At 35.4% G+C, this 21,000-nt stretch overlaps 1 protein-coding gene across 3 annotated transcripts in view; it reads right to left on the bottom strand.

Annotated features, from left to right (window-relative positions):
* Window positions 1–21,000, bottom strand: part of SPEF2 (sperm flagellar 2) — a 173,285-nt gene that overhangs the window by 148,612 nt on the left and 3,673 nt on the right. For 2 of the 3 annotated variants that reach the window (XM_012736419.3, XM_076007964.1), the window contains exons 2-7: window positions 17,665–17,767; window positions 11,953–12,205; window positions 9,316–9,486; window positions 7,198–7,338; window positions 5,683–5,747; window positions 1,385–1,571 (exon numbers count right to left, since the gene is read on the bottom strand). In XM_012736419.3, the coding sequence (XP_012591873.2) occupies window positions 1,385–1,571; window positions 5,683–5,747; window positions 7,198–7,338; window positions 9,316–9,486; window positions 11,953–12,205; window positions 17,665–17,767 (920 nt within the window). The remainder of the gene's footprint in view (window positions 1–1,384; window positions 1,572–5,682; window positions 5,748–7,197; window positions 7,339–9,315; window positions 9,487–11,952; window positions 12,206–17,664; window positions 17,768–21,000) is intronic. The other variant, XM_076007966.1, reaches the window with a different exon arrangement.

The following is a 21,000-nucleotide window of genomic DNA, read 5'->3' as shown; positions in this document are numbered from 1 at the left end:
AGACATTTTCCTCCCTAAGACCGTTCATTTTATGATCTTCCTTATCTCAGCAAATGACACTTCCATTCACCCAGGTGTGCAAACCAGAAGTCCAACTTTTCATCCTGTCTTTTCACTCCCCTAGTCTAATGAATCATTAAGTCCTATTGATTTTAGTCCTAAAATAGCTCTTGAAACCACTTTTCTCAATCCACACTATGTTAGATTTAAACAAGATAATCTCTTACCTGGTTACAGCAACAGCAATTATTACTTGTTTTGCTCTAGCATAATCTATTCTCCAAACTAAAGCCAGAGCTATTTTTATAAAAGAAAATCTGATCTTGTCACTTTTTCCATTTTGAACTCAAATAGAAATTGCAAAATTTCCTATTTTCCTCTGAGTAGCTTACAAGACTCTTTATAATTTGGCCTCAGGTAACTCCTGCCAGATAACATGACTTGTAGTTAGCTAAAAGCGCTGAGCCTTTCCATGTGATGATCTCTCCTCTGGAAACACACTTCACTTTCCACTATTTCATCCTTCCCTGGAAAGTACCCCCCACCCCTACTCCACTGCAACTACAAACCTTCAATTAGCTAACTCCGGTCCCTTCTTCATGCTCCTGCTATCATCCTCCAGACAATGATCCCTGAACCAAGCTGGGTGGACGTCCCTACTAAGTGTCAACCCCCTCATTGCCTTCCTAGCTTGTTTATAGATCCTCCCTACATAGCAAGCTCTGTGCAACCAGGTTTCTTGTTATTCTTGCTATTTGCTTTATCTCTGGGGCTAGCACAAGTACTCAGAGCACAGAAGAGGTTCAGTCATTCTCACACTATAGCTGTATCAGAATCACCTAGGCAGTCTGTTAACTCAGATTACTGGGCCCACTACCACAGTCTTTTATTCTGTCTGGGGTGGCACCCAATGATTTGTATTCCTAAAAGGTCCCAGATGATGCTCATTCTGCTGGTCCAGGAACCACATTTTGAGAACTACTGGAAGGAGACTAATGGAGAAGATGAACAACTTTTCTGTGTTGTTTCATTAAAACATTCCCTTTTCCTTTAAAAGTAACAATAGATACACATAGTTGACAGAGACTTTAGATTCCTTTTTCTGACAGTATTTTTTATTGTGGTAAAATAAACACATGTGATAACATAAAATTCACCATTTTGACCATTTTTAAGTGTACAGTTCAATTATGTTAAGTACGTTCACAATGCTGTACAACCATCATCACATTTTAAATTTTTTAGTAAATAGAGTTTTTTCTAGTATGTTTGCCATAATGACATGAGGATATGAAAGTGACATTTGATTTAGAGTGGCATATATAGAAGCTACATTTTGTAAAATTCCCAGCACTATTATTTAATCAACATCTAAATATGTTACCTCTTGTGCTTCGTGGGCTATTAACTGGTCCATTAACAATTTCCGCCGTCTTTTCTCCCTTTGCTCTCGTGCAAAAGCATCTTCTTCTAGGCGTCTCTGGATTTTCTTAATGTACTCATCGTCCGAGTAAGTATTTAACAAATCGGTAGTTGTCTGGCCTGCTGTATCTAAAGAAGTCTTGGATGCACTAAGGACAATAGTTTTTATTTTTAAAAAATAATGTGATCACATGCCACTACTTGTGACTATGGAGAAAGACCTCAGGAGGAGGCTCCTTTGAGTTCTCTGTAATTTATTAATGCAAACATTGAAATAAATATTAGAACTCAGTGTGATACCCACAGCTTATCAATAGATGCCATTTGCTTCACTCCATTTCTGAACTCTATCTCTGCGAGGTCTTTAGCATAGCTTTCTTCCTAGGCCTATCACCTTTTTGTTCTTTTGCTTTTTATGATCTGCACTCTACCCAGAGATTCTGGATTTCTCTTCCTCTTCTTGCTGCTGGCTCTGGGCCTCTTGCCCTCACTATGTTGAGTCAACAGTAGGCAGACAACTGATAATTCAAGTATCAGGGAAGGCACAGCTCTACAACAGCAGGCCAGGAGCACTAATATTAGGTCACTTCTAGGGATGTTTCCATCTACTATCATTCTCCTCTCAACTATGAAAATGCAAGTTGCTCTATGAACTCCCAGATGAATTTCTAACTGCTTAGGACAGTGATTCAGCCTTGTTGGAAACTCAGCAGTTGAAAGATGACTTGCTTCTCATGCCACACTCACAAGCCCAGGTCTGACCTGGCTCCTTGCCCATATCCTAGAGACCCAAGTGAGAAGACCCACCTCAGAGCTCTTGTCCTACCTCATGGCCAAAGCTTAAGGACCAGGAAGAGGCTGTTAGTCTTCCCCCCAAAAAGTAAGCACATTCAATTTAGTGAGACAAATAGTAGCTTAGTACAGAATTTATAGATTCATTCAAAAGTTATCATTAAAATATAAGATATATTTTTATGAATATAAGGATTAAATAATCATCAATTCTCATCTGCATATCTCTTTGAAAAGTAAACAATATAACAGTATAATAGCACAAGATACACCATAATGTTACTTGCCAAGAAATAATGAATTTTTATATTATGAATAATCATTGTTTTTATGCTATGAGTGGTTATGAATGTATTTGGTTTAGAATATAACTTATAATCTTATTCTAAAACAAGAACACATTATTAAAATGTATAGGGAATAAGTAGCCATGAGTTCTCATACAGACAGAATTGTTCTTGTAAAAGCATAATTAACTCATTTTTAATGATATAATAATTACATATTTATAATATGGATCATATTGGATTTTAGGTCATCATTTGTAGGTTTGCTGCTCCCAGTTAAACTCTGAGTTAATAAAAGAAATATACTATTTTCCTCCTCTTAGTACCTATGCCTGACAAATAGTTGATGTCTACTAAATTTTAAATAATATGTGAAGGATCACTATACAAGTATAAAAGTCACACTCTAAAATTCTGATTATCTTATTAGCAGGGACTCAACCTTTGGTTCTATCCTTTTATTATTATTATTATTATTTTTAATTTTCTTTCTCTGCCATATACCAAGAGATTTGGTTCTATTCTGTCACTGAAAGGAGTTGAGCACAAATTGTATAGTTACCAAAGACTCCCTAAGGCCAAAGACAGAGTTTAACTGTCTATTTATTCATTAAGATTTAGCATTTAATTAGGCATTTACTTGTATGGAGTATCACTTTTAGATCATTTATCAAAATTCTTATTATACTTTTACTTAAGTGTGTTGTTTAAAAGATTCTGCCCTGGATTGAGCATGGGTTAATAGCTCTTTCAACATTGCACTTACGCTGTCAATAATATATTTAACACATTGCTTCTCATTTATCAGTCTATCCATCCATTCACCCACCCATTTGCTGTCATATTTCAATAAAGATATGAAGAAAATGTTTTAAATATTCTGATATTTACTTGAATAAACATTAATTTTATTAGCTGTGGGTTTCTTGAGGGCAGTGATTATATTTTCTTTATATCTATTTGCTGCCAGACCTCCATAGAGGCTAGTAATTCAATGTGTATGAATTATTTATAAAAACCAAGGTCCGAAAAGCAGTTGCTAGGAAAAGCCTCAGAGAAATCAATTAATCCAAATGCCAAATTACAGCTGACAATAACCTCAGCTAAATAAACAAATAAGCAATAAATAGTATTTATTGTTTAAAAAGTAAAAAAACTGGAGAAACTTTGTTACATGTAGGGGATAAAAGTAGCCACAGGAGCCCTTGTGTTGCCAGCATTGAGACATCGTATCATTCTTCCACGAAAGAAAGAAGGCAGAGTTTGAGGTGACATCCTTGAAGAACTGTTCAGGAGCAAGCTGTAAAAGAGACAGCTGCAGAAAGTTCTGCTCAGGTTCAAGTTGTAAGAAGATGTTAGTGCTTTCTGGCATCAAGTTAGTGTAAAGTTTCTCAATGAGCCCAGAAAATTCTTGATTCTAAGCTAAGAATTCAGAATGAACTAAAAAAGCAGTGATTAATAAAGGGGCTCAAGAAAGGCCATATCATACCCTTAACCTTTGTTTTCCTTAAAAGTTTGTTCTAGACCAGTGTGTCCCAACATTTTTCTTTTTCAGGCCATCAGAGAAAATTATCTTCGTGCAACACACTGTAAGGAATTTAGAATCTCAGATGAGGCTGCTCACAGCCAGAAGTGACTGGCCCAGGGATTTCAGCTGTCCCAGGTCCCATCCTGTTGCCCTGAGAAGTGAGGGTGTCAATATCTCATTCATTTCTATTACATGAGACAGAAGCAAACTTCAGAATCAATCCATTGTGGTCTCGGGTTTCTAAAGCTAACTGAAAGAAACCTAGGGTCAGGCTGGGTTGGCAAAGGCCATAGGAAGCAGGGCAAATGTCTGCAACTGTATTGTGTAGGGATAATCTTTAAAACATTTAGTAAATGATATGGAAAAGACACTAATCAACTGAATAGATACTGGGATACAGGGCTTAGAAGACACTGCTGTCCTTGGTGTTGACTCTGGTTGCTTCATTGTGTGCAACTTAAGGGTCCCAGGAAAGGGGCTTACTGAGGATTTACAGAGAACAGCGTTCACCAACAAACGTTAATAAAAAGTGTTTCAATAATTTAAGATGGTCGTTCTGGGAGACACCATCTGTTTATCACCACAGAGCATGTGGCTGGTGAAGTAAATGAAAGAGTTAGAAGAACTCAGGTGGTTTCACAGGCCAAGGTCAGAGTGGGAGTGGTAGGGTTTGGGTGGTGGCACCCATGGATGAGTAGACTTGGATTATATTGTTTTTAGGTGTCAGGAGCAATGCTGATAAATGGGAGTGGGGGGCAGTATGCCATCTGGAGTTTCTGTAGAGGGCAGGAAGAAAGGTAATGTCCATATGTAGTCTCCAGTTTGCTTGATGTTCCTTCCACACCTGACTTCTTCACCATTTCTTTCTTGTGTCTTTTTCTTTTCCTCGTTTGACTATATTTTGCCCTTCTTTCAGAAAATATTAATATGGAATTGAAGTATATAATGTGTTTCTGATTTTCTTCTTTAGAATTAGTGTATCTTCCTTAACATAGATTTATTTCATATGCCATAAGACATCAATAAGTAGAATTTGCATCATTTCCATTTAAAAATGTCAAAAAACCAGAGTTATTCCTACATATATAGTCTCTAAGGGATTATTTTCTGAATCAATGACCTCTAATAGGACACAAAGCAGTAAGGGATCTTTATCTTTAGGCAAATGAAGCCCATTAACTAGATACTTTTGCAATAAACTCATCAAACTGGCTGTCTTAGTGACATTTGGTCAACAAACTCATTCAACAACCCCTTCCTGCTGGCCACTGTAGTAAATGCTGAGGGTATAGCGTGAGAGAAACCAAACTAGAATCTAATAAAGGCTTTACTATGACAAATTTAAATTAGTGGTATATTGAAAAAATTTTGGTAATGTTTAAAAATGTGTATGAACTTAGAAGAATAAGCATAGCATAGATAAACAATTTCACATTTCATAATAACAACTTTCTCTCTAGATCTTTATAAATGTTGTTAAAAAACAATATGAATTTTAGCTCATTTATCTTCCCTCATATACTCTGAGTAAATATTCTCTAAATTAAAAAGATCCTTGAAATAGCTATTCCAGATAAACTATTTCTAAATATTAAAAAGCTATATATAGAACAGAATTCAGTTATGTAATTATTAAAAGAGTTCACATCCCACCTTTCTTTTGCCTGGAGATCCTTTTTTATTAATGCTTCAAACTTCTTAATTTCGTTGGCCACATCCTTTAAAGAAAATTCATCATCAGTTATATTCCTCTAAAAGGTATTGAAAATCTCCATTTACCATAGTTCATTCAAGTTTATAAGGTGAAATGTACTACTGATTCAAGATAATTAGGAGCCAAATATTAAAAGCTGCATTCTAGAATATTTTTATAATTTTGATTTTTTTTTTGACTGGGATGACTATACATAAAAGAATGTGAAAACTGCCTAACCTGAATCAGTTCACGATTCTAAGTCTAATAGTGCGCCAAGAGGCATCTAATGAGAGTGAAGATTATCAAAGAATCAGAACATGCGTTTTCTAGATATAAACATTTCTTTAAAAATTGCTATCTCAGGTGTTTTAAATATTCCTCATGCAACCTTACCTACATTATTAATTTGTTCTTTGAAAATAGCAGTGGCTCATCCTTGTGTATTACAAATTCTTATTAATAAACTTTAATTGACTCAGAGACATATGAAAGTTAAATATTAAAATGGGATCAGAAAAAAGGTCTGGGTAGTACTTTATAGAATTTAAGGACAGGATATTTTGTTAGTACTAAAAAAACAAAGAAACTGTGGATTAATATAATGCAATGGATTTAGGACTCAGATCTGTCAATCTCTGCTTTATAAGCACTGTGAATTTGAGTAAAAGATGTCAGCATTTTGGGTCTCAGTTTCTTTATCTACAAAATGGGGACAATAATACTTTACTTAGAGAGTTATTAACAAGTTAACAATAATGTGAAGTACTCAACCCACAGCCTGACATGTAATACATACTCAATAAATGGTAGATATTAATCCTCTTCTTAGGTTGCACTAGAGAATACCAACAATCACTGCAGCCATAAGCAGTGTAGATTGTAGGAATTAGTACCGAAATGTAGTATTGTTCCCCTATAAAATATACTTAGATTGCATCCTATTGGAATGATTGACAGCTGTTATGGTCTAATAAAATATGACTAGTGTAGGTAATCTTAAATTTAAATATACTGATAGCAACAAGTCACTTAACATTTCTGGGACTCAGAAAAATAGTGCTGCATGATGAGAAGGAATTGAGTAAAAACATACAGTAGGAATGATATATATAGAGTATGTGCACTTTGGCCTCTGCTGTACCCATAGCAGTTATGACCCATTACAACAGCATCTATTCTGACCTAGTTTTTTAGAGACCACAGAATCCTTCTCAACATGGGAGTCCAGACTAGTGCTGCCATTTAATAGGAGTTTGCCATCGCGAACCTTAAGCTACATTTTTTGTTTCTGAACAAATAACAGTATAGAATAGATTGGGCATGCATAGAGCAGAGGAGTTTTGAATGAGAAGAGAGAAGGCCAGAGATAATTTGAGGCAGTGAGAAGTTTTGGAAAGTCTCCCTATGTTTTGGAGAAAGACTATCCTTTGATTAAGATAAACACAACACAATATTAAAGAATTATCACTTACCTCTGCCTCTTTTTTCTTTTTCATCATTTTTTGTACCTCAAGTGCTTTCACAGTACAATTTGATGTAGGTTTAGGAATCTGTATGATGGCTGCTTGGATTTGGGCCATTATTTCATTTTGTCGTCTTCTGCTTACACGTTGCTGAGTATCCCAAATACATTAGTTTAGTATTCAGTTTGTCAGAATAATAGGCAATGCTATACACTCATAGATATACATACATATAATTTTTCTATTGAAATATTTAGAACCTAGCAATTAACCAATGAACTAGGTGTCACAATTGTGTAATGTTAAGAAGCAGGTATCAATATGACCTATTTTGGAAAGTGTAGTGTTAGAACACAATTTTAGAATCCCTAAATTATTCCTATCAAATATCTGTATTTTCACCCTGTGTGATGATACAAAAAGGATAATAAAGATGTTCCAAATACAAAGAAGAGTATAATTGTTTCCCACTTCCACCTTTATGACCTGACCAATCAAGGGAAGAGAAAATTCCATCTCTGAAGGTGGTCTGAAGACCAATTCTATCTAGGAGACAGCTTCTAGGAAGGTCTCTGGGGAACACAATAGAAATGACAAGGTCCCTCAAAACCCAGTCACACTTAAACAATGAGTTCAAGAGCTACCTCAAACATTTAATCAATACTACATTATATATCACTATTGGACTATTTCTTCTGTATCTAGGAAGTAATTATTTTATAAAAAATATAAGCAGGAAGACATAATGAAAGGGGAAAAAATACCTGAAAAATCAAATGAAATATCTTAAAAATAAATTATTTAAGAGGTAATATGTAAAACTAATCAAGACTTTACCACTAAAGCATTGTATTGGAACTAAAAAGATCCTTAGTTCCTATGTCCAAAGATAAGAAACTTCAATTTACCATTAAAGAGGCAAAAATAATAGATAATTTAAAATTTTTCATTTCATTTTTCAAAATGTCAATTTTTATCTAACTGCAATATGTTCACCTCTTTTTATTAAGAAAATCAGGCAGACATAGGCTCTCCCTTTTGCCCCATTTGCTTCCTATGATCATTTTTAACAGTTTATTTCAGAATATTTTATGGTGTCATATTTCCTTTTTTCCAGCTTTTTTTGGAGACTTTCCACATTAGACTTAGTACATCAAAGGTAGACAGGCTACTTCCATATAAATTAGATTCCTAGCACTTGGTCTTGACTTAAACAGTACTTTAAGAATAGTTTGTCTCTTTACCATGCAATGTCAAAGGGAAGAACAATCCTTTATTCACTCTGGCAAGTAATAGAATCGTGAGATCTTCCAGAGTTTGTCTTTCAACTTTTCTTCCTTCCCTACAAAGAGCTGATGATATTCATTCAGCATATGTTAATTTATTATCATGCTAAATGTGTGAAGTTAAAAAGTGATTTTACAGTGCAATGGGAAAAACAATAATTCTTTTGCCTGTAATTTACACATTCCATATACCTAGTCACCTGAAATTCTCTTAAAAGTCTTTAATGATTCCATGCACCATTGTCCTTCCATGCCATTAAAGTGACAAGAGATCATTAAAGATTTTTAAAGAAATTTAAGAAGCAATGATTTCAATCCAGTACTGAGATACTCAAAGCAAGAAGCAAGGGCCAGGAAGAAGAATTGTCCAAGGTGGTTGAGAAGGCAAGCAAGCATAGAATTATCATTTCCACAAAGAAAGAAGTGAAGCAGAATAGAAAGGCTGAGGGGCTAAAAGAAAGGGAAATGTCTGCTTGTCTCCCTCAGTGGTGACAATGGGCATGAGCCTTCGATCAATGGGAAAGCTGGTAGCACCCCATCACTTAAACAGCTGAAACATTGATTCCTACCAGTGAAAGAGACCAAGCTGTCTTGCCACTCCACAGAATGGCAGTTCTTGTTCTTAGCCACAAGCAGATGTGACAGTCAGCAAAAGCGGGGATGGAGAGAAGAGGAAAATGGAAGTAGAGAAAGGGTGAGGGGAGGGGAGGGCAAAGTCATGCATCAAGCAAGTTAACCTTGTACTACAGTACTGCTTATGCAATGTGTAATATAGGCATAAATCACAAACAGCATATATATTATGCACAAATGAATTTCTGAAAAAATTATTCTGTAAAACCTTTTCAATTTTAAAACATCTTTGTTCTTCCTGGAGTTTTTGAAATCTTTCAAGTTGCTGAGAATGCACATAGTCAAGATCTTCTTTCATGTGTTTATGTTTTTCTTGAAACCTGTATGTAACCCGCATCAGATTGAAATCAGTTTGACGTGGTATCAGGTTTTTAAGTCTCTAAATGAAGAAAGCATTTCAAAAGATTTTATTAGAAAATAAAGCATATCTTGTCATTACAAGTACACATAAAATTTGTCTTCAAAATAAAAATTTCTATGAATTACCATTGTTGACAGTTAAAATAAATTCAAGCCCCTACCAATTACTCATATCCTTAATTGATGTGAGGACAATAAAAAAATTATTTGAATTCCTTCTTACAAAATAGTTTCATATATACTTTTATAGTTGATGTTTCCCCTGAGCTTAATTTTCAATAAATGATATTTGCATTCTTAGAAACACATTTTCACAAAAATAATTTCGTGAAACCATTTTCAACATATAAGAGATAAGAAGATAGATTCTTCCCATTACTTAAGTCATTGCCTAGTAAAAAGTGAAAAAATATTAAAACCTCCTATGTTTGAGTTTCAGCTCTACCACCTACTAGTTGCATAAAATTAAGGAAGTTACCTAATCCATCTGTGCCTCAGTTTCATTGTCTATAAAATGTGAGTAATAAAAGTATCTATCTCATAGAGCAGCTTTGAAGATCAAATTGGATAATATTCATAAAGCACCCGGAACAGGGATTGGCACATCACTATGTACATTCAATAAATTTCAGCCATTATTAATATTGTTATAGATGCCTGTATCTCTTCCTATCTGGTGTCTAAGAAAAAGGCATCTCTACTTCTTTCCTAAGATATCTCTTCTACCACACAAGCCATTGATTGCATCTTCCTCTTTTCTTCCCTAGAGGATCTCTTTCCATTTGATTTTATACCATTTTCATTTTCCTTCCACTAATTATTTTTCTCAACTGACAAGTTTTCCTAGACTCTATGTTCATAAAGCAAACAATCTCACACTTCCCTTGAGCTTCTCTCTCCTCAACTACTGTTCTTATTTTCTCTTTTCATTTGCCTCCATGTTTCTTGAAAGAATAATCTATTCTCTTCTATTCCTCATCTCCAATTTCCTCCTTAACTCACTGCAACCATACCAGTCTAATGAAACATTTTTCTCATTCTGAAATGTAAGTTTTAAGAGAGTTAGGGCTTTTGTCTTTTTTATTGTGCAAATGCTTCACATAAAGTATGAGCCTAATAAATACGTGTTTAATTGATGAATGATTGATTCTGGAAGGTCTCCAATGACCAATGTTAAACTTAATGGGCTCTCATTTGTCCTCATCTATGCAGCTCTTATAGCATTTGTCACTGTTTACTGCTTCACAGTTTATTGCATATTATATACTGTCTTCTTGAAGCTACAAAAGCCCAACTCTGAGGCAGGTAGTGATAACCAACCATCCTTATTTTTACAGTTGGGAAAACTCAAGCTGAGTTCAGAGCCTGGCCCAAAGATAACCAGTTTGCAAGTGAAGGAGGCAGGATGCAATACTAAATTACTCAGATGTAAGCCTAATCTGATTGCTAGCTCTCCATGAGTGCTGAGTCCATTCAGCCTCATAAGGATGTTTATTAAGAATGGACAAATCTGAAAATGGAGATGGCTCTCACATCTATTGTGCCATTGTTGCTTCACAAATTAAATTTAAAAATTTAATTTTCTCCATTTCTATGTAGTGTTTTGCATCAGTACAGCATTCATTATTATCCCAGAGGCCTAGAGGCCTAGAAAAGTTAATGTACTCCTATTACCATAAGGAGATCAAATAGGAACTGGCATTATCAACTAAAAAGTTATATCAATTAATCAAAACACATTTAATTAGTATTTATAACATTCAAAGCACTAGACATATTTCTCAAATTTGAGGTACCAAAATTCTTATGAGATCATATGAAAAATAAAAAGTGAGCAGTTAACAAACAATATCAGCATAAGGAGGTTAACACCTAGAGAGTGAGAATTATCTCTGCCGTAAGAGTTCCAAAGGAAGAATCCATGTGTACTGGGCTGCACAGAAGTACACAGAGAAGAAAATTTGGGGGAAGAGGAGAGATGAGAAAGTGAGTTTGAGTGGGAGGGGAGGAAGAGAGGAATATACAAATCATAATCAAGGATACACTGTCAATCAATGTAGAAGGATACTGAGGAATAAAAAGAAGTAAAAGAGAAGGTTTCTAAGCAGAAGAACTCAATGAAAGTGGAATATAGAGAAGATTCATCTAGCAGTTGCTTTACCTATAGCAGAAAGCGTAGATTGGGAGACATGTTAGCAGGTTGCTGTAGTAGCTCATAAGGAGATTTGAGCAAATATGATAGATTAGAAATGGAAAGAGAGGAGCAGGCACAAAAAGGCCTGGGAATTCAGAACAGAGTTTGATAAGCTATTGGCAATATGGCTAAGTTGGAGAGAGACATCAAAGATGGATAACTGAATTAAGCCAAGTATGGCCAGCAACATACATACCCAACGTGGTTTCCCTGAGAATGCAGCATTACTGTTGCTTCTCCTTACCAAGACTTACATTGTGACATGCTTATTATACTTCTTCATGTACCTACCTCTCGAAAAGAATCACTTTTCATGTTTTGAAGTCTTAAGTTTGTCAGGGGTTGCATTGTTTGCATTTCCATTCCAGTTAGTCCACTTTTCTTCTTTTTCTGGAGAGCAGTGTACAATTGATATAAAAGTTTTGTTGCTGCCCCAGGCTTTTCTGTGATGATGCTATGGGCCACATTCTGATCAAACTGCACACCCAGGAGGTGAAGTGTTGGCTCCAAGCGAGAAAAATTATTAAGTTTGACACTTGAAACCCTGGGCATTAAAATATTTTATATAATTAGACACTAGCATTGAATTAAAAGCAACAAATATCAGAGATATTCTCATGACCCAAATATTTAAATGTATCATTTCTCTCTAAAACCACTCAATGATATAAATATGTTGAGATATTTTATTGTCCATGTCTACCTTAACTCCATGTATTTATTTCTCCTGAATGGTTATACTAAAATTCATTAATTTTATATACTTTTCTGCTCTAAATTGACAATAGAATTTATACAGTAAGTCAATATAAAAGCAGATAACCAAATGCCTTCTTCTCAATGGACAAATCTAATTATGGTTTTGAAAAATATTTTACTCAGAAGGCAAAATTGCAATTTAAATGTATATTTATTTAAATGATATTATTGCTAGACCCTGCAAGTAGTCCTAAATATTGCATTGACAATTCTAACAATGATCTTTTCTGTATCAGTAATGGTTAATGACCATAATTATGTAATCTTCAGCATACAGTTTATATATTATATATTGCTATATTTTATACTTTAAAAATCAATAAAGACTTTCTAATTAGAAGTTATGTTTATTCTTGAATGGTCTATTATCATATTATATACACAATTTAGAAGAAATTTATTTATTTATTTGCTCTATCAACTAACAAACATTTATTAAATACTTATTATGTGCCAAGGATTCATCTATTCATTAAATTTAATACATTTTTATAAATTTACTTAAGTGTAACAAAGATGAATAAGAAGCAGTCCCAAGCTTGGCATGGTGGTGCACACCTGCAGTGTCAGCTACTCGGGAAGCTGAAATGGGAGGACTGCTTGAGTCCAAGAGTTTGAGTCTAGTCTGGGGAACACAGTAAGACACTATCTCTAAAAAAAGAAAAAATTAAAAAAAAAAAATGACAGTCTTTGCCATTGAGGAATTCATAGTTTATGGTAAAACAAGATGAGTAAACAAGTAGTAATTAATTGAGATAGGTGTTTTAATAGACATTTAATAGGTGTTTCAATGATCTAGGACTGTTAATAATCCTACAAATCTAATGACAGATTGAAGGCAAAAGATGCTGAATGCATTTTTCAACTCTTGTGCCTCTTAATAATCAAACTGGATACAAATACCAATTTTTTCTATTAGCTTCTTTTCTACTTACTTTAACTTGTAACAGTCAGTGATATTCTTCAATGGAAAACAGTACTTAAATATAAGACAAAGTCCTACCTTTCCCACATCAAAAAACGATACCTCAGACCAGATGAAGTTGCCATATATTTGCATGCTTGAAGAATTTCTAACATTACAGGAGCATTCACTCAGTTACTTAATTTTGGAAGGCAGCTATGCTCACTACTATACCACTAATGCTGCTCAGCCGTTACTTAATTTTGGATTATAAAATTATTTGGGGATGATACAAGGACTTTCAATGACCTAAATTACCTTTTTAGAAGCTTATAGAGATCACTTAAAACCTAAACTTGATATACTGTTCCTAGTACATTACTTCTTAAGAGATTTGCTTTCAGGTAGTGGTTCTAAATTATTTTTTAATCACAGATATCTTTGAAAATCTGAAAGCTATAGAACCTTTACCACAGGGGGAAAAATACCCATCTATACATATACACAAAATGTGAATAACATTTTAGAGTGTTCTTGAGCATCCTATAATCTAGCCTACAAGTACCCATGCTCTAAAGGGAGGTAGGGCTGGGGAAATATAGGAGTGACTTCTAAACATGAATGAGGCACCAGCATCATGAGAAGGTCCATATCAACAAAAAAGTAGTAATGCAATATCTTCCGAATTCATTTTCCAATCTTATGGTATAATTTATTCTATTTCCCCTGCATGCTGTTACTCTTTTAACAGAAGTATTCAGTAATATATATTTAGCATATTACACTACATCACCTAAACTTTGAGTAAAATAGTAAAATGTTTTAAATGAATAAAAGAAAAACAGGCCTTGGAGGGGAAGAAGAGATAATGCATGCTACAAGGAAATTTCAGTAATAAGAGTAAACTTTTTTTTTAGGTCTTCTCATGTCCAGTTTTGCAATTTGCTTCTCAACAAATAATCTTACATTTGAGATAACAAACATTTGTTCAAAATGACCCAGGCAAAGCAGACAATGTTTTGAAGAGTGTGATAATAAAAAAGATAGTCAGATAAATCGCATGCGATTCCATTCTTTGGACAGGCACCAGACACTCCTTTTGATCTATCACAATTGTTCTCGCATGCCCTTCCCATGCTGGGAGTCCCATGCGTCTTGCTGACTACACATATTTGGAAAGATATGGACTGATAGCCACCTGTCAGAGCTTTGGCCTGCGTCATAACTTTGGGCTGCAGAGGTTAGGGGTACCCTAATTTGGGAGGGAGAATACAAAAGCAAACATTACCCATTTCCAAATTTTGTCAAAGCTTAGCTCTACACCTAAGAAAAGGGGAAAACACTTACCCTCCCTTCGCTTTTATTATGTGACTGCCAGAATGCAGTGTAAGCCTATTAGTTACAGTTCAGTTACCGATTAGGTTTTAAAATGTCTTCCTTCTTAGGGAGAGGCAAAGATATACAATGTAACCAAAATGTAAAAAAAACCCACTTTTATCAGGTGGTGGGCAGGCGGGAGGGGGGAGGAGGAGAAGGGTGTATACTTACATAATGTGTGGGGTGCGCACCACCTGGGGATTGGACACACTTGAAGCTCTGTCATGTGTGGGGATGAGGGGTGGCAGGGGCAATATATGTAACCCTAACAATATTTGTACCCCCATAATATGATGAAATAAAAGGAAAAAAATGTCTTCTATGAACTGGCCAAAGTATCCAGGTATAACAATCCTTCTCTCTAGAAGTTTCTCTGTATATTCCTAATTTTTAATCAATCAAAACTTGGGGAAAAGAATTTGTGTATATGTACAAAGTCAGAATAACAGGATAATCAACAGTTGTTTTTTCTTTTTCTTTCTTTTTTTTTTTTTTTTTTTGAGACAGAGTCTCACTCTGTTGCCCAGGCTAGAGTGAGTGCCATGGCGTCAGCCTAGCTCACAGCAACCTCAAACTCCTGGGCTCAGGCGATCCTCCTGTCTCAGCCTCCCAAGTAGCTGGGATTACAGGCATGTGCCACCATGCCTGGCTAATTTTTTGTATATATATTTTTAGTTGTCCAATTAATTTCTTTCTATTTTTAGTAGAGACGGGGTCTTGCTCAGGCTGGTTTTGAACTCCTGACCTCGAGCAATCCGCCCGCCTCAGCCTCCCAGAGTGCTAGGATTACAGGCGTGAGCCACCGCGCCCGGCTCAACAGTTGTTTTTGAACACAGAAAAACCACTGGGACACCTTTGCTCTGGAGACAGTGCATCTGATGTAAATGATGGCCTCTGAGGGAATAAAAAACGTATTCTGGGAAAAGTTTTCTCCCTCTCTACTTGTAGTTCTTATTTGCCAAGGGACTACCTCTCTCCTTTCCTCCTTGCCACCTGGTGAGGGAATATATCTTCTTGCAAGGTAAGTAGGAGCTGCCCCCCCACGGATATTCTTTCTTGTTTAGTTTTTTCTTTTAACTAATCCGCTCAATTTTCACCCTTTCGGGAGGACTAAAAATATTCTAAAACAGAAAATTCTTTCAGAGTCAGATGAATTATTAGAATTAAGTCATTTCAAAGAGAATAACTTCAAGTTATTAGCAACATATAGCTTACAGTTTACATTTTAGACTAAAGAAACTAAATATATTAGATAAGCTCCCCAAATCATAAGTTCTGGCACCAGATAATTGTCTAAAAATTAGGCTTTGAGCAAAAAAAAAAAAAAAGGATTCTTCTCCCTATCAAATACATTATTATAAAGGTCATACCCATGGATTTACTGATCCCTTCCTTATTTAAAAGAGCATATACCCTGTGGAAAAATGAGTTTTTCCAAGAATTGAAGATGGATGCTATTTGGTCATCAGTACAAATAGACCCTCTCCTCATGTTAAGGGATGCAATGACTTTCAGCCAGAGAGAAAGTGAGTCCTTTGCAGTGGTTGACAAGCAGGGCTGTCACAGGACACACATCTTCCCAAAGGTGGGGCAAAAGTATGAAATCTGCCCTGTGCTCAGCCTGCTAAATCCTGTCTTTGGCATGAGACTGCTTCATCCAAAATAGGAATCCTTTTTCTTGTACAAATGCCTCTCTGTTTACCAAGACCTGTATCTTCACAATATGTCCATCCAGATGGGGACCCTTTTAAATATTTCACACAAAGGCCCTCTGTGGGCCCTGCCAACAAGAGCCAATTTAGTACACCTGAAATACTGCATGAGTGATCTAGTCATTATGGTCCTTTAATTTTTCTACGGCTAAACGGGTATACTTTCTGAACTCATTCATTTTTTCATTAGGGAAACAATATTGTAAGTCTGGTACAGGCCAAGGCAATGCTTGGAGCACAAAGAATAAACACACTCTGCAATTTTCAGGATCTTTGCTATCTAGTTGAGGAGTAAACATTTATTTACTCATGCATCAAAAATTGTTTGGGCTCCTTCATGTGGCAGACACTCTGATAAGAACTGATATATAAATGAAAAATTATAACTTACTATGATAAGGAAAGAGATGTTTAAAGTGTTATTAGAACAAAAAGAAAAGGGAGACTAAATCTGTTAGGGGAGTAAAAGAAGTGGTTAGAGGAGGGGTGGGGTTTTAGCTGGCTCTTAAGCATGAATAAGGTATTGAAAGAAAAAGACAACTAATCAAGAATTCTATATCTGATAAAACTATAAATCAACTTGAGGTATAAACAAAAACTAAGACAATTCGTTGCCAGCATGTCTACCATATAAGAAATAATAAAGGGAGTCCTTAAGGCCTAAATGAAAGGACACTAAACAGTAACTCAAATTACAAGAAGAAACAAAGCTTCTTCTATACCAGTAGAAGTAATTACATAAAGAAATACAAAAGACAGTTTAAATGTATCTTTGTTTGTAACTATTTTATTCTCCTATCTGATTTAAAAGCAATAACTATAAAACTGAGTTGATGGGCTTAAGATATAATTTTAAGTTTTAAAACATGTTCTATTTTATAGTTTTAAAACACAAAGGATAATACTAATTGGCCAGCCAGAGAACTATATGTCATTTCACTTCTCTTAAAAGAAGGAACAATTAACAAAAGAGGAAGTAATCTGATCTAAATTTGCAGAAATACTAAAAATAGTAAAATCAGTCCCATCTAGAGATGAGGTCTACTGCAACCATATAACTTTCTCTCCTTATACTCTTTGGACAATAAGAGTGTACACGTGAGAAAGCAACAATTTCTATACCAATGGTCTGCTTGGCCGGTTTGGGTTTGGAAGGGATCTTATGATTGATGATTCTTTAAAGTTAACTTTGGACTTTCCAAATACCAAAGGAATTAACATTTTTAAAAAGTAAGGAATAATCTCACTAACCTGCTTTCTGAAAATTCTGAAAAATCATCCTGAAGTTCAAACTTGTTCAGAACTTCTCCAATTAGATAGCCACTGGAAAATAACTTTGCAAATGACTTGGGACCTAAATTTTAAAACATTGAGATATAAAAGTGAGTATAATGTTGCACATAGAGCTAATGTATTCTCATTATGTATACAGAGAGTCAAAACTCCATAATTTACTTGAACTCAAAATGCCATAATATATATTTTAAAAACATTTTAATGACCAAAAAATTTGAAATTTAACAGTAGAGATCTTATAAAGATCCCCAAATAATTGTAACACAATAACTGATGACATACAAAATTTTGAAAGAAAGACACCCTCTGACAAAAAATTAAACAAAACACAATCAATAAAATTTATAAATAACTTTAGATCTAAAAGCAAGTTTTTAGAGTAAACAATGCTTTTGTCTATGGATCACTTTAGCAACAAGTAAAGAAATGAAACTTTTATAAGCTCAAGGAAAATGAAAGCTTCCAATCACCTAAACTTGCGTTCAGCTATAGTTCATGTAAGAGACAAGCTGCATGTATTCTTAAGGTCTAGAATCTGGCATCTGTTAGTGGATTTATCAAGCTTTTTCATGAGCAGAACAGTTTTATCATTATTTTAAAACTATAGGGTAGAATGATGATCTCACTCTAAAAACATGATACATTTTTTCAGAATTGATGGTTTGATGCCCTTCCTTACCAGTCAGATCTGTCCTTCCAAAGCTATGTCTTCATGTGAAACACTGATGCCACCCTTGAGAAAATATACTTAGGGAACAGGTACTAACTACCCCCTGAAGCCTCCAGTAGGAGAATTTGGAATTCATGGCATATACCAGCTTTATAACTCAGCTAGCTCGGTTGTGCCTGGAAACACCATGTAACACAAGTTAAATTTGTACTTCATAACCAAGACACCAAACTGTCCTGACTTTAACATGGCATCACCTGAATATCATAATGCCTTGTCATGCTACTAAAATGAGCAGGATTGGCTTGATCTTATATTAAATGCCATCCGTTATTCAGCAAGTGTCTTCTCGCATCATACCTTTGTAGTCTTTAAAGCAACTGAAACCCAGATGACTCCTTCTGCCTCCAAAGGGCCAGGAGTGTGCCATCACCTCCTTCCATGTCACTGCTGCTTTCTCCTTTCCTTGCAGACCCCAATGCTGTGCTTGCTCTAACTGCCACCACTGCCCTCAAGGTGCCACCTGGGCTACTCTGGCTATGTCTTCCACCTCTTCTAACTGTTGTTTCCTTCTTTCTGCTCTTTTCCCTTACCTCTTCCCTAACCCATCCCTTTCTTGTCTTAGTTTTCTAAAGAGCCATTTGACATATAGCCATTGTTAGTCTATGGATGTATCTGTTTTTCTGGTCCTATGCCACCGAACTCTTGGCTCGGTTTTTGGCTTATTGCTTTCTATTCAAGGGCTGTTGCTATGTCACCTTCAGGTAATCTCATTCCCTTCCTACCTCCCTCCGGAGTTTGTACTGTACCTGTTGTTCATGTTGACTGAATGCCTGAAGTCCTAACCCATGAATAACTGAGGAATAACTGAATCCTATTGCGTCATCCTCAATGTAGTAGATAAATGGTCTGTTGCAAGGCTAAAGAAAAGTCACTAGAATAATAAAATCATAACCCACTTTCTTTGAAATGGCTTGGCATATAAGTAAGGCAATTCTGACATGGATTAAATAGAGGTGTTAGCATGGTATTGTATAAAGGTCAAAGAAGGCAAATAAACACGTATTTCATTGTCAGAGTAGTTTAAAACAAATAAACAAGTACAAAAACATTTGTTTACAGATTTTTATGCACAAAACATTTCAAATTTACTGTGTTCTATGTCAGCAGAAAAGAACAATGAGTGAAGAACATACAAATGACAAGAGCAACAAAGGAGAGATTTAGAGGGGAAAAAAGAAAAAAGAATAAATTTGAGAAATTATATAAGAAAAACTGAAGAAAAAGTATATAAGCTAGGACTATACAGATTGTAAAGTATAAAATGAGATGATATTAATAGATAAGAAGCAAGAGGAAGGAAGAGGGTGATGAGGAGAGAGAAATAGTGAGAAAAGAAGAAAAAGCAAGGAAAAGTTTATTTTTCCCCTTTAATTTATCATGTTTATCTTCCCACTAAATGTCACTGATTACTGTGACTAATTTCATAACGCCTACCTCCATAAGTTAATTTGCACTAACAATTGAAATTTTCTACGGGGAAAAAGAGGCGGGTTGATACCAGGACAAGGAACAATGAATGAACATGAGAAATAAATGAACCGTGGGAGCACAATGACAATCTTCATGCTGAGCCCCAAATGATTTACATCTGGGAAAAATGTTAGCAACAACTCGACCCTCCCTCCAATTTTTCAAGCCACATGTCTGGTCTCTAACACTAAAGTTTTTTCTTTTGCTAAAATCCTTGATATGGGCCTCTGTGGTGGGTCTATGTTACACTGGGACAGCAGGTTAAATGGTCTACGTGCTTCTCCATCAAAATGGCCCTGAGACAGCTGGAGAAAGCAAGCACAGAAAGCCATCTACATACCAAAATGATAAAGAGGAGAGCACAGGCTCTGGAGAAAGATTCTCTGGCTCCTTGCTCATTTGCAAACCACTTTACCTTGGGCAATTATATAGCCATAATTTTCTCACCTACAGAAGAGGGAGAGTGACAGGCTTTACTGCATAAGAATTTTAAGAATTAAATGAGATACTGTGTGTAAAGTGCTTAGCATAACATCTGGTCTATAGTAAGGGCTCAGTGATAATTTTCATTATTATAATCACTGTCTTCTAATTCAAGAAAACAGGTCATGTTAATTAAAGAATTTGTAATTAATAATAGATCCTCAATGATTATAGTACAGATATTCTTGTCTGAAATGTAATTCAGAACTCAGAAACCAAATATATGATGCTGCCCTTAAATTCAGATACAGCCCCACTCTTTGGGACAGATAGACTATAACACCCCTACCAATCTGGGGAGGCACCTGTAATCAAACACAGTTGATTTCTACAGCAAAATATTTAAACATTCACACTCAGTGAAATAAATAAACAGCCTTACAGAATTTCTGGTCAGATTTTGCTGCCAAATGAATAATGGACAAACATTTAGTTTTCAGAGATTTGGGGTCCTTTTAGATAAGGGGCTGCAGACCTATGCCATTCAGTGCTCAGTGGCCTTTGCTCCTCCTTTACCAGAGGAGCTGAGACCTAGCCTGTGTTATCAGCTACATTTGAAAAGCCAAGAAAATTTACTTTCATTTGAGAAAAACAACTGCTGGTGA

This window comes from Microcebus murinus, chromosome 11 (assembly GCF_040939455.1).
Source record: "Microcebus murinus isolate Inina chromosome 11, M.murinus_Inina_mat1.0, whole genome shotgun sequence".
Classification (NCBI taxonomy): domain Eukaryota; kingdom Metazoa; phylum Chordata; class Mammalia; order Primates; family Cheirogaleidae; genus Microcebus; species Microcebus murinus.
This window is presented reverse-complemented; position numbering and strand designations above follow the sequence as displayed.